Source organism: Epargyreus clarus, unplaced genomic scaffold (assembly GCF_041222505.1).
Source record: "Epargyreus clarus isolate Ecla_fem2 unplaced genomic scaffold, WU_Ecla_fem_2.2 ptg000029l, whole genome shotgun sequence".
Classification (NCBI taxonomy): domain Eukaryota; kingdom Metazoa; phylum Arthropoda; class Insecta; order Lepidoptera; family Hesperiidae; genus Epargyreus; species Epargyreus clarus.
In genome coordinates, this window is record NW_027332235.1 from 276,499 (window position 1) to 290,967 (window position 14,469).

Below are 14,469 nucleotides of genomic sequence, written 5' to 3' on the forward strand. Positions count from 1 at the left end.
TTATAGTAGCCAAGGAGCGTGCAGTGTAAGTCGTATCGTATCTATAAGAAACCTTAGATAGGTTTAGAATCCTACCTTCGGTCGCTCAAACAATGCGATGCTACCGCTAAGGACTAATTCGGTATGCTTTGCGTTAGTGTCCATTAAACAACGCCACCTAGTGACAAGTTTCGAAACTTATAGTTAGAAATTTTAATATGTAACTTAAAAAGTGCTTCCAAATAATAATCTGCTCCATAACTTAAAATAGTAAGACTTACTACGTGCTCATATGTATATATTGCCCGTTTTTATGTGCTTTATTAAGGCATATTTTTTGTTTAGCAATGGGCGAGGTAACCCGGTACACGCTGGCTGAAGTAGCGAAGCGGAATGGAAAGAATAACGAGCCCGTTTGGATCATCTACAAGGATTCTGTGTACGATGTCACTAGCTACATACCTGAGGTAAGTATCAGAAATTTATCCAATGCGCATCCGTGTTTCGATCACTGACAATTTGAATTTTTCGAACCTCTCTTGCTCTACTTTTGACGGCAAATACATTTTTTTTTTATTTTAAATTAGTAAGAAGTTACAGTCCATAAATGTCTGTAATCGACCGTGAATGGAATTACATACCTTAACTTGGATTAACTCAGATTTGCCTGAAGTTGGTCACAGGTGAGTTGCTTCCACAAAGAAATATCACCACGTGTCATAGCAATTGTAAGATCGAAATTATCTTTTCTGGATGAAAAATATTCACGGTTCTAGAACTAGGTATAGCCTATTTCGCCTATTGAACCTAGAATTTCATACATTTTTTGTGACAAATACATCTGTTTACTTATAAATTTGAAGGTGGTAGAACCAGTGGCGGATTTACCAGCAGGCTGAGTAGGCTTCAGCCTAGGGCGGCATGTTTTATATTTTTGGGGCGGCAAATTTGGGGACCCAATCGTTCCTGCCTTAAACGTGTCATGAACTGACATGACGAACAGCAAAAGAAAAAAAAAACGGGAACCGTGTCACAAGATAGCGTGAGGACCAAAACGGGAACCGTGTCATGAGCGGGCGTGACGAGCAAAAAAAAAAACGGGAACCGTGTCAACGGGAAACTAAAACATGACAATTGTAGAAGCAGGGGCGGCAAAAACTGTACAGCCTACATAATAACAGCACTGTTAGGCGCTGCTGTGTTCCGGTTTGAAGGGTGTGGTAAGGAAGACAGACTTTTCCGAGGCGTTCCAGCTTAGTTCTCAGGGGCGGCGCATCTGTGGCCGACCTCAGGTAGGAATATCTAATCCTATCTGGGGTTGATTACAGATGTCCATGGGCGGCAGTAGCCACTTACCATCAGGTGGACTGCAAGCTCATCTGCTACTCTTATATTATAAAAAAAATGCTAAACAAGATGTTCTGAATACTATTCTTGACATTCCAGCACCCTCCTGGCGACACGATAACAGAGGAGGGTGGTAAGGACGTCACGAGGGACTTCGACGACGCCGGTCACACTGCTGACGCTAAGTTCATCATGAAGAAATACAAGATAGGCGAGATCGTTGAGGTAAGTTGCTCTCCTTAGCTGGTGAGGTATTTTAAAGACCAGAATTTTGGTAAAAAAATATACTTAACGGAGTAAAAGAGGTTAAAAAGGCGTGACGTCAGCACCGCTGACATTACAATTGTTGTAATGTTGGCGACGACTCATGTTACAACCCTTCGAAAGAAAACCACACGAGAATTGTTGGGCTCCGTTTATTCTTCGGGCAGCATAACAACGTCCTAAGGAGGTCCGCACTGTTCCACAGCTCGAGCAGTTATGCCCCGATGTCGCCAGTACGGCCCTTTTTATAGGACCGGCGCACGTGCACTTGTTTTCCTATTCAAGATGCAGGTAGTTTTACCTCAAGTGTTTAATAAATTCATTTTATAATAGGAGAACTGCCATATTTGCTCCGACATACTTTATATTTTGTTTTAAATTGCAACGGCAGAAGTAAGGAATGGATGATAGGTTAATATAGTTTAAGAAGGGGTGAAGAAGTTAACGTAGTTTGTAGTGACTATAGTCTACCCTTTTATTTTATTCATGAGTTCATGATCATTTAAAGTTATGTGAAACCCTGTTGCGCGCACATTAGACTTTAGACAGTCGCAGAAAAACGTCACCACACACACACACACACACACAATTTAAACCGAACAATACTTCGAAACATTTAAAACTTTATTTTTTTAAAAATCCCCTATCCCAATTCCTACGTATCTTAATTATCTTACATTCTGTATTTTTGAAGATCAGAGTTTACGACAAACATAAAGAAAATAATAATACTTCTCTTATCTCTCTCAGATAATATTTCTTAAGCAAACCTTTTGAAATCTCTCTGTTTCTCCGTATTTGTTTTGAAAACTAATATCCGTAATGTACTTCTTATGTCAAGAGAGGACTCTACAGGCGACTTTTGAAGGCTAATACTTTATAAGAAAAGGTCCTGATGTAGGGCTGGTCCTATCACGAGAAACTGAGAAAGCATCTTAATCTGAAAATGTACAAAAGTAAGAAAAGGTTTCAAGGTTATTTTCAATTAAAATCTAACATTGGAAAGTTCGCGATTAAAATTTAAAAAAAACTTGTAATCACTACTTTGAAATATTTTTATCATAATTTATGTATGGTCAATTCAAGTAAGTGGTCAGTTCCTATGTTCTGGAACTTGATAGCAGTTGATCTTAAGGTTTCCATCTGAAACATAGGCTCATGTCAGCCCTGTCCCGATAGATGGAGCCACTTGAGAAACAACAGACGCGAGCAGTAATGTGATTACTGCCGCGGTAAGTGGCGCGAGCTATTTGCGTTAAGACGCTTCACATTTGAGGCGTACAGTAGCACTACCATGAGTTGGCATAGAAACGCCACTATAGAAATTGTAAATAGAAAACTATTGTCATTTTGCTAGTGAATAACATAACTACTATCGTTACGGTATTTCTTGACAACGTCTGTCAAATTAATGACTCATGGGACCATAGATATATTATCCTACTGACGTAGCATGGGACCGAATTTGTATGGCAATAGATCATAATGACATTCGCTAGCGATTTGATTTCGATAGGTTTTTTACGTATCGAGTTACGCCACTACGGATTTTAGTTCTACGAGTAACCACCAGAGGCGCTGTACAAATTTTCATACATTTATTTTACGCAGTCGCTAGCGAATAATACTTTTGTAAACTCGTGGTAGTGCTACAGTAAGCTTAAGGTAACTTTACTTGAAATGGATTAATTTATAAAACCATTGCATAAAATCCCAAAGATAGCGTATCTATCTTTATGAAAGTAAGCAGGATGTTAGCTTGTAAAATAATTTATCATTTCTGAATGGTAATATCTAGCCTGGATGCAAATGATCAAATTGAGGAGTTGTAAATTCACAGTTCCCACTGTATCTAAGGCCTGGAAGTCTATATAATATTTGTATATGTTCACAATATGGAACTATGACTGAAAATAATATCTATTTTAAGTATCGAAGGAATGGGCATGATGACAAATTTTGAACTCCCCTTCTATAATGTCTACACATAAGGCACATGTCTACTGATTTCAAAAATCGTATTATTTCGACAATAAATTCAGTATTAACGGAAATATTAGCATTGACGTTACGCTTCAATAATGACGTTACGCTTCAATATCCCATAGAAAAGTTCAAGCAATACGGTGACACGCTAAAAAAATGACGTCATTTCGCCCCGATTAGCGTTTTAGACAAGATGGCTGACTGCATTATTTTATACTTTTACTTAATTCAAAATATAATGAATCTTAAAGTTTTTATTAAAACTGGGCTATTTTTGGGAATGCTTTCAACATATTGTTTTTAAATAAATCATTTTTTCTTCGATTTTTTAATACTGTCATCATGCCCATTATGGTGCTAGAGGCATTTCAGGAGCGTCTTACCGTTCGTCGTCTGAAACCCTTTACGCCCATTTACTAGCACGCCATCTGCTTAAACGGAATAAACTGCGGATTAAATAGTGCTCATAAAGCTCTTATTAAATGGAACCCGTTTCGGCACCCATTAAGCAATCGACTAAGTGGTTATTGTGCCACTACACTAAATAGGGGTAGAATTATTTTGAAAATGAAATCTAAGGTCTTGAAAATGACGTAGGAATGTAATGAATATGAATCATTATTTATTTATTTATATTTTTGAAGCATTCCAACTATTTTTTATTATATAGGAATAGCAGTCGAGCATGCAGTCCATGGTAAGTGGCTACTGCCGCCCATTGTCATTTGTAATCAACCCCAGATAAGATTAAGTTTCATCTTGAGGTTGGCCTAAGATGCGCTGCTACTCCTGAGGACTAAGTTGGAATGTCTCGGAAAAGTATGTCTCCTCTTACCACACCCTTCAAACCGAAAACACTGCTGTTATTAGGTAGAAATAGGGGTGGCGGTGGTGCCGCAAGAATCGAACCACATATGGTTCACTTGTAACTTGGTTCTCAGGAGCATCTATGATTGACCTAGCGTAAAAGCGCTACCATTGAAGTATCAACTATCAGGCTTACTTTGCAGCCCTTCGAAACATTTTTTTTAACAAGACATTCGTATAAGTAACCAATAATTCCTCTGTCTCTACAGGAAGAGAGGAAATACGACGCCAACGGAAAGAAGAAGAAGACGAAGAAGGTGGTGCCAGTGCCGCCAGAAGGGAAGAACAACAGGAGTTGCATCAACGTGGTGACGTGTGGGCTATTGGGTTGAGCAAACGTTACCTTACCCAGCCCACTAAGTCACTGGATTCGGGGGGAAAATCTAAGGGTGCTTGATTTTAAAGATATGAATATTTTCTTAAGTTATTCAATAGTTGATTGAAAATGTACAGTTAGGTAGGACAAGAATATTTTTATTGACATTTATACAAATATTGACGAGTTTGAGAGAAAATTCTCATTCAATTTTATAAAATCGTTCCATTCAATTTCATAAAAAGAAAAAAAACACAACTAAAAGGGTGGCGTTTCTTTTTTATGTAACAAAAAGGTACCAAAAAATAATGTACCTAAATGTGGTGGTAAAAGGTAATTACCGCCCATAAGCTCTGGAATCAACTCCAAATTGATTTCATAAAAATATGTTTTGATGTAATCTTATATCGGTCACAGATGCATTGTTACAACAAAAGTGTAAATTGAAACGTTTAAAAGTGTTACTAAGTATGCTTAAGTAACGAATTACACGTTAGATAAGTAATTATTTAGTTAATTGTATCAGGCGTTACTTTGCGGAAATCCATGCTATTATTTAAATAAGTTACGATTAAAACTACTTCGCAACAATCCGCTACAAATATGTATGATGGTATATATTTTAAACCATGCAGTATGTACCACCCTCCCTCAAAGGATGCGTGCAGATGCAAAAATTAAAAATATACACCACCATACATACCACCACCAACACGTGTTTCGCTTCAAAACGGAGCATCATCAGGGTAAGTTGACTCCACGACGGTTAATCGTTAGTAGTGGTTAAAATATATACCATCATACATATTTGTAGCGGATTGTTGCGAAGTAGTTTTAATCTTAACTTAAGTAATTATTTTCAGCGAAAAACACTTAAAAATAATTTCGGTACACGTACCTATATTAGTTTAACTTTATGGTGACCTACTAAAGACAATTTAAAATCAAAAAATTACAAAAAAAATTAAGGAGACACCTGTCTGTCAAGAACTTGATAGCTAAAATAATCATTATTATTTTAATAACTGTATCGGCGATTCCATTTGAGCCAATTGTTTTATATTATAGTTTTTGTAACGTTTTTCATTTATTTTTAATATTTGTAGATGTACTTACTTATTGTTAATCGTTATGTGATAAATTTTGTAAATAAAACAGTATTGTCTTTATTCATTACCTAATTCCCATAGATGTAGATAGGTTGCTATAGTAGTTAAAGAACATAGTACTTATATCACGTTTGGGCGAGGTAGGTTTTACTAATTTATATTTTAAATAAATACATAGCGTCGATTATGGCTTTAATAGGTTACTTGTGGCGCCATCTATTACCAAATAGCAGAAAATTATAAAAAAGTGTCGATAAATTGCATTAATATTTTTTTTTGTAGCTTCAAACGATTTTAAAATTAAGTTTGTATATCAATACATAATTTGAAATTATTTAAGAAATTTTAACATTTAAATAACTTTGTAGAGGTTAATGTACGAATCACCGCAAAGTAATTCTGCAATATTATTTATCAAACCTACCTATGCATTTTTTATATAAACTCATTCATTCATTCTCAGAAATTCTCGCAAATAAGCCCAATGTATGAAAAATCAAAGCATCTTGATCCTTGCAACAGACGGTTAGTTCCGCAGTAATTATGTTTTAAATAGCGGCACTGATAGACACGTGCTCCCCCGCTGAGCTGCGAGGAGGAGCTGCCAAGTTGGTTGAATGTGACACGTGTCAGCGATGTAACGCGGTTATTATCGCTTCTTTCAACGATCGAAATTATTTAACGTTTACAAAGATATTTATATTTTTTTAGCAGGAGCATGAAATAGTTCTGAATGGTTGCCATATTTGTTTGATATGGAGTTTTTTCCGGGTCAGATTCGCAGATCTTACATAAATGATGAATTTTGGTCTAAGATCTATTCTGGATCAGGATTGTTGTCTATTCGTCTTTGTGTCAATGGCTGCCATAATACAGAAAAAATATAGTGTGGGGGCAATGAATGTAGAAAGTATTAAAACTCTAGGAATTTAGGTAGGTACCTGCACTTGGCTTACTAAGATCAAGCTTAAGCGCTTAATCCTTCTTAAGTATTTATCTAGGAATCTATGCTAGGAATTTACCTAAGCAAGTTATTTTTAACAATGATACATTAGTCTCAATCATAGATTAGTAAAGATTACTCACTCCTAACAAGAAAATGCAACCAGTTCTGAGAATTGAATCTAAATTGTTATTTTATTGTCAAGAATTGAAAAATTAACTGACAAGCCATTTGTGGCTTCATTCAATTTCTAGGCGGCGAAGTATCTTTATTTATCAAAGGTCTCAATATGATTGTTTGTTACTTATCACCGAAACATATTAACAATGGCTTTAATAAAATAAAACGCATTCTCTAATAGTAGTAGTTATTAAAATGACCCGTAAACATCATAACGTTTAAAAGAATAAATAAAAATCTGCTTATATAAGCATTACATCCGTAATATAATTTAAGAGAAACTAATAAAATCTAGAGATATTTACATAGTAGAAAATGCATTAATAGCCGTTTGGAGAATTACCTAACTAATAACTAGACCTATTAAATGCACTGCAATCTTTGCCGCGTGCTCGGGCATAATGAGGGCAAGCGGGCGATTTACAAAGACAACATTGATTCTTATGTAAATTGGGCGTTAAATAAAATTTTGTAAAAGGAAAAAATAAATTAGACTTTTACTTAAATGTTGTTTCTATAATAAAAATAGGTATCTAGGTAACTAAATTAGTAGATACTAACTAAAGGGACCGAGTAAAAGTAAACCGCGTAAATGAATGTAATATAGTAAATAAGTACTTAATAAATATTGGTATGTAGTACAGTTCATGTTGTTAAGAATAATTCTTAGATAAAAGTATTGCCCAAAATAAAAATACAGTTTATATAAGAGACTAATCTCAAATTTTATGGAGCTGCTAAAAGTCACTAAAGTTAGTTTAATAAAATTATTTCTTGTGTTAACGTAAAAAGCGACATCTGTACGACGTCTGTTGAAGTTCATTAACAAAACATCGAATTAGTTATCGTCAATTTAAATAGGTACAGTTAGTATCGTACACCATTTTTTTACTTATAAATTTAAATTATAGTGCAAATAGTATATAGTACATAATATATCTATATTTTGGTCTTTTATGCATATTTCAGTTAATACATCAAGTTAAACTTTCTGAAATCTTTTTACTAAATTAAAATCGGTAATAGCGACATCTAGGCGAAAATGACCAAATCAATTCGTCACTTGCGACAAGCAAAGTTAACGAAGTGCATGATATTTTTTCTAGAGCGCGTTAGTTTCACATATTTATAATGAAATACATTCTAATTCAAATACATTTTCACGGCTTTTTTCGAGTAACAGCTATCAAATAATTTTATTAAATATTATTTCTTAAAATTTGGCGCCAAATCTTATTTATTTATTATGTTCTTACCTATTACATCATGTACTTGTAACTGCGAGTGCAACATTGTTAATGAATGTCGATGACCTATAAATCCTATAATGATATTAACTAGGTAGGTTATAAGTAATTTATAAGTGCTGAAAATGCTAATATATATAATTATTGTCGGCACCGCTTGCACTTTCATTAGTTTCATTACAATCGTAATCTATTAGAGTAGGCAAAATTAAAACTATTGTCTTCAGACTATAAAATAGTAAGGCGTCATTCACAATATGATGCATAATTAAAGTAGGTACAAAAATACTACTTGCGCACTCACGTATACCTTACGGCTAACTTGACAGATTTATTAGACAACAAACTATTAAAGAAAATCTGAAGTAGGCATCTATCTTCTGCAAGAATTAGATGTACTGTTGTAGATAATGCCTACTGCCTACTTTACGGACCTGTATCTCTTTTCAAGCATAGATAGATACTTCATTATTTTTTTATAGTAAAAAATATGGAAACTAGTCTAGAAATTTTCTATTAGCATGCAACAATACCCAACCAAAAAGAGATTGTACTACAAAGCTGTATTACAATTTTACTCCTCTAAGTACCAAGCAAGTTCCTTTAATTAAGTATGTGGTCTAACATCTGAATCATTATTTCCCTTATCTACATTAACTACTTCAATGTAATAAGACATCTACCTTAATCATAACAAGTTTTTATACAGGAGAAAAATAAATAGACGGAGTACAATCGCTGCCTACTGTTAGACCGTGACGGTGTCGCAATAACTGAAAAGCTTAGACCAGACTTCATTATGACTGGTTGTGATTGCAAAACACATGGCGTCATCAAATGAAATACACATTTATCCAAATCGTTTATTCAAGCAAATGAACATAATATGAACAAACTATAACATTAAATTTATCTACTTAATGATATTTACATTCCATACCTCACTTAACTTAGTAATGATGATCTATTACGTACATCTAAAAACTTACACTAATCCGTCAAAATGCAGAATATTTTCACACCGTTTTATCGAGGAAATGGTAAATAATTTGCATATAATCTATTACTTTATTGTTTATGCGAAAATCATTCTCGAACATCAGTTACGAAAATACTCTGCATTTTTGATATTATGTCAATTATTTCTTATAGAACAATGTTATTGATAAACTGTATCAATACATACGCGACATTATAGAAGTACCTTTATATGAAATTTAGAATATTTCCGTGTTATCCAGGCACATAAAATTTTTACCGTTCCACGCCTATTTATAGGCGCGCACGCGACTACGACGAAGTCAAAAGTGGGCTTCAATCTACTTGAATGTAGTCCAAAACCTACGGACTTATTTCGGTGATAATGTTTCAAAGGTGATCTATTGGATATACAGAGTTGTTTTAGCTTTATACTAAACGGGACCTTTGAATCCTTCGTAGTCGGGTCACAAAAATTTAACTTGCTTATTGCGTAAGACATATTTAGATCAGTGGGGTATCCAAATACTGAAAATAGCCTCAAACTAGTGACTCGTCCTGGAAGTGTTCGGAGATGCATGCCACTGATCTAAATAGCACCACAGTCACAAACATAAACACCACAAAACATCAACAATGGCTTGTCATAAAAAACTTAAATAGTGCATATCTTAATCATATGTTGTGATTTAACTAAAAGCTACAAAACCATGTTTCAAATGGCCGCCTGCATTAGGAGAGTGCACTTTGTGACTTACCTAACGAATCATAACAGATAATTCCAAGCAGCCACCAAAATCAGGGATCAATCAAATATATTACTATCCAGTGCATGGAACGCCATCTGTCCAAAGATTTACTTAAATTCATGCAACTAAAATATATAAATTTAGAGACTGCTCTCTAAGAATGGATCCGAAGCGGAAGACAACACAAGTCTAAAGACTAGCAAACGTTGAAAGTTACTGAATTTTGCACAATTTAAGGTCATCATTGGCAGTATTATTTGGCTACAACAAATAACTATTTACCTAATTGATACAGTTCGCTATAAAAATATTCTAATTCTGAAATAAACCTATTAAGGCATAAAATTATAAACCTCATATTTAATAAAAAATGTTACAAATCTAATTATGCTTTATCATTTATATTATTGAACCTCTGTTGCCTCTAAGTTCCTTTCAATCTCAGGCACTTTGTGGAAGTTGATCAGGAGTAGGTCACAAGTCATGGAAACGTTTCAACTTGTGACAACATATTAAACAAACAAGTTAGGGGTTTACGAGTACAGAACAGCAATACAGATCATCGCTTAGGATCAAAGTAAAATCAGACAACATTATTAAAAATAAAATTATAGAGTAAATAAAATATTTTAGTAAAAACTCTTTGAGGACACTTTCTACACAGACCCATATAACATACAAAAACCTCATATGATTTAAAATATATAGTTCCATCGACTCACTATCGTGTTTCTTGTTAAAATTTACAATGTAGAGATACCACCGCAGATGTCAGACCGTTCAACCCTCGGTCGGAGCTCATACGCAACGACACGCCCGCGCCAGCCGCCCGGCTACCACCGCCGGGCCTTCGACAGTTCAATGCGGGGCGCGTCGCGGACCTCACTGAGACTGCCCCGGCTGACTGGCCTGGCTCGCCGACTTGGTGATCACGATCGTCTGCTTCCCGCCCACGCCAGACTTGCCCAGCTGCAGCACGTTCGACGGCAGCGTGATGATCTTGTTCCCGCCCACCGTGTTCGTCGACACCAGCTTGACGATCGTGGCGCCGGGCGCGATGCCCTGCCCGCCCGCGGCGCTCACCGGCGTGCCGGTGCGGTTCTGCATCATGGTCATCTTGGGTACTGTCGCCACCGTCATGCCCGTCGACGTTTTCACTAGTGTCACGTACTGCGGAGTACTGCTAGATTGAGGGCTCGCTCCCGGTGTCTTCTTTATGATAACGGGTATACCCGCGTTACCACCCGCCTGTCTGAGCACGGTTGCGCCTGAACCCGCGCCCGTCGTCGTAGCGCTCACCTGGTCGCCCGACTTAGCTGTCACGATCTTGTATACGGGTGTCTTCTGACCCGATAACGCCCCGCTCGCGATCTGTATCGCACCTCCGCTGCTTCCGATCACCGGTATACTGCCGGTACCCAATTTAACAGGTACGCCACTTTTCGTCTGTAAATTAGCGACTCCCGCCTGAATAGGTACTCCACCGGCCGATTTAACCAACACGTTACTTGTACCGATCTTCACGTTGCTACCGAGTTTGAGAGGGACGTTCGTAGTAGCAACTTTTTGGATGCTATTAGTCGCAATCTTGCCCTGAATGTTTGCAGCGCCGATTTTAAGCGGCACCGCGTTTCCTGCGATTTTTATCGGAACGTTCCCCGCGCCGAGCTTCACCGGCATGGCTCCACTGGACCCTGTCTTGACTTGAACGAAACGGGGAGTTCCAGCCGTGCCTGGTGGGGTTCCTAGAACGATTTGAGCATTCGATTGTGCAGTTGATACGCGGACCGTGCTCGGCGTCGACACGCCGCTCACGATTCTGGTTACGCCTTGCGGGGTCACCGCGGCGACCTTGATCTGCTGGGACGAACCTGCCGCGGGCGACTTCACTACTGTTTTACCTTGGTACGTTTGCTTAATTGTCGGTGTGTTTGGTGAAATTTTAACTGCCGCCTGCGCAGGTACCTTAATAGTGCTAGGCACGATTTTCTGAGGCGTAGTAACGATAGGTTGTGGTGCGGGGGAGACGGCCGCGGCGACGGGTCGGACGGGGAGCTCTACGGCCGCTGGCAAGCCTGTTGCGATTGGAGACGTAAGCCCGAAGGCCTTGGCGGCGTCGGTCGGCGTGGCTACTGGCGATGCAGGCGGAGGAGCAGCGACGGGTTCCGCGGCAGATGGGAAGCGGGCGGGAGTAACTTTGCCACATTTTTGAACCTGCAATAAATATGTAGTGACAGTGTTCATAGCGGGCCAACATAGTTCTAATGAAGTTGTTCCGGCACGAACAAGTGCTACTCGACCGGCTTGCGGAGGCACCCCTACTTCTAGATACCATAAATCCTTGCAGCAGATTTGATTGTTCCATGTCTTCTTGTAACCATCTCTTCCGGACCAAATGTACAATCTGGTCTGTATGGCGACGGCACTGTGACCAGCTCGGGCTCGGGGAACACACTCTTCAAATTTGTCCAAAGCAATATTATCCCATGTCATGGAATCTAAATTCAGAGAAGCAAGTGTATTAGTACATTTCCATTCTTTTTCATGTGTGGCAAGTTTAGATTCATCCGGCACTAGTGGTACCCATCCGCCGTACACATACATGTGATGTCCAATGACAGTGGCGGTGTGTAAGGACCTTGGTAAGGGTGCTGGGCCACCGAGCTCCGGCCGGGACCATGACATGCTGTCCACGTCGAGGACCCACAGGTCACCAAGTCGCGAGCCACTCATACCTCCATATATAATGAGCGATGATTTCCCTGAATTTTTATCAGTGTATGCCACCCCACTATGAGATTCACGGGGCGGTGGTGATTGACCATAAGTCAGTGGTAAATCCCATACTGTCATCGATGAGTTCGGATACAGCTCTAGAGTATATAAATCGTTGAGGTATCTAGGTATATTATTCTTGGGGTCATCGCTTTCATTCGCCAGCCCGCCAAACAAGTACACCTTACCGTGTAGCAGAGTGAAGCTGTGGCCGAGTCGTGGGCACGGGGGCAGGCCCTGCTTAGGCGGGAGAGGCTTCAGGCGCTTCCATTCCCACCGGGAAGCCTGCAGTTCATAAAGATCGTTAGAATACTTGCCGTACTCCACCATGCCGCCAAAAACGAGTAGGCGCGTGCCGTCTACCACGAAGCCGTAGGCGGCGCATCCTGGAGGCACCTCGCCCTTGGTGACGGGGACGAACCATTGGTTTGTGGTCGTGTTGAAGACGTGAAGCTCATGAACTATCCCTTCATTTCCGCCGCCGAAAACTATCATCAAATCTTTTATGGCGACCGCGCGATGGCCATGGCGGGGTCGTGGTTGAGGTCCGCTGGGATTGTAGACTTTTTGCCACTTAAGTACAGCGTTTTCCTTCATTTTTCCTATACATTTGTCACTAAAAGCTTTACACCGTATGTATCGCTCGGGATGCGTATCTATAGCATAGACAATGAGAAACGTCGTAAATAAGCTTTGAAGAAAATATTCAGGTTAGTCGAAGCTTCGTAGATCAATCTTATTCGACTCTCTCTTTCGCACTTATACAATTCTCCTATGAGTAAAAAAAAATCACCTTACTCAGCTTATAGTGTATAACAAAAATGGCGTTAGCAACAGCAATGGCAACCTAACAAAAAGAGAAAGAGCGGCGTCGGACGTCAAGATATTGTCTATGAACGTTAATAGTTTTAAAAAGTATTCTGCCAGATACACAATAATTTGAGCATTAAGAAACATTTACTTTTATTTATACGCATTATAAAAATGTATACCCAATTATTCAATTATTTTGAACATATTTATATGAGCTGATTTTAATAGTGATTTTCTTGGTAAAATAATCGCTATTTGTAACAAAAATAATGTATTTTTATAAAAAAAAACTGTTTATTATTAACAATACTGTAAATATTAAGTAAAATAATTGGCGAATTATTAAAAGTATTTAAATTTTACATTAAAAAAATGCATCAGAGCATTATTTAATCTGTACTTAAATTGTTTATACTTATTCGTGCTTTACATTTGGCAGCATTGATTTTAATAAGGCGCGGATTCAATAAATCTCTATTGTTGGATCTATGTTCAAAAATATTATTTAAACGTACGTATTAATAAAGGATTATAATTAATATCATTAAATAAATATGACCAAGTACGTTTTAGTATTATATTTTATATCAATATTGTTCCATTTTTAGGTTAAACTTTTATGTTTATTTTTGTAACATTACCATAGATAAAATGTATAATTTTTAAAATAACAACCCTTGTGTGGATTCAAGTTTATTTGCAACGTTTATATAAGCATTCTATTTTAGATTGTGAATTATTTTTAATTAATTTACCTCGCTACTCGTATTGAAGCAAGCAAGCTTGGCAAGTTTGCTTGCGAGTATTGAATATTACATTTTTTTTAAATATGGCGGCCACATCGGCACATTACATGACACCTTGGATATTTAGCATCTTTTTGTCGCACGCGTTTTTAAATACGATGATTGGATAA

The 14,469-nt window shown here is 37.7% G+C and overlaps 2 protein-coding genes across 2 annotated transcripts; one reads left to right on the plus strand and one right to left on the minus strand.

Moving 5' to 3' along the window:
• The first annotated feature begins 326 nt into the window (after positions 1-326).
• LOC140754530 (cytochrome b5) lies at positions 327-4,935 on the plus strand. Its single transcript, XM_073089568.1, has 3 exons — positions 327-446; positions 1,426-1,551; positions 4,653-4,935. Exons 1-3 carry the CDS (start codon positions 327-329, stop codon positions 4,773-4,775), a joined length of 369 nt encoding a protein of 122 aa, XP_072945669.1. The 3' UTR covers positions 4,776-4,935.
• A 4,152-nt stretch (positions 4,936-9,087) lies between these two features.
• Hcf (Host cell factor) lies at positions 9,088-13,565 on the minus strand. Its single transcript, XM_073089556.1, has one exon. It carries the CDS (start codon positions 13,335-13,337, stop codon positions 10,848-10,850), a length of 2,490 nt encoding a protein of 829 aa, XP_072945657.1. The 5' UTR covers positions 13,338-13,565; the 3' UTR covers positions 9,088-10,847.
• Positions 13,566-14,469: the final 904 nt, after the last annotated feature.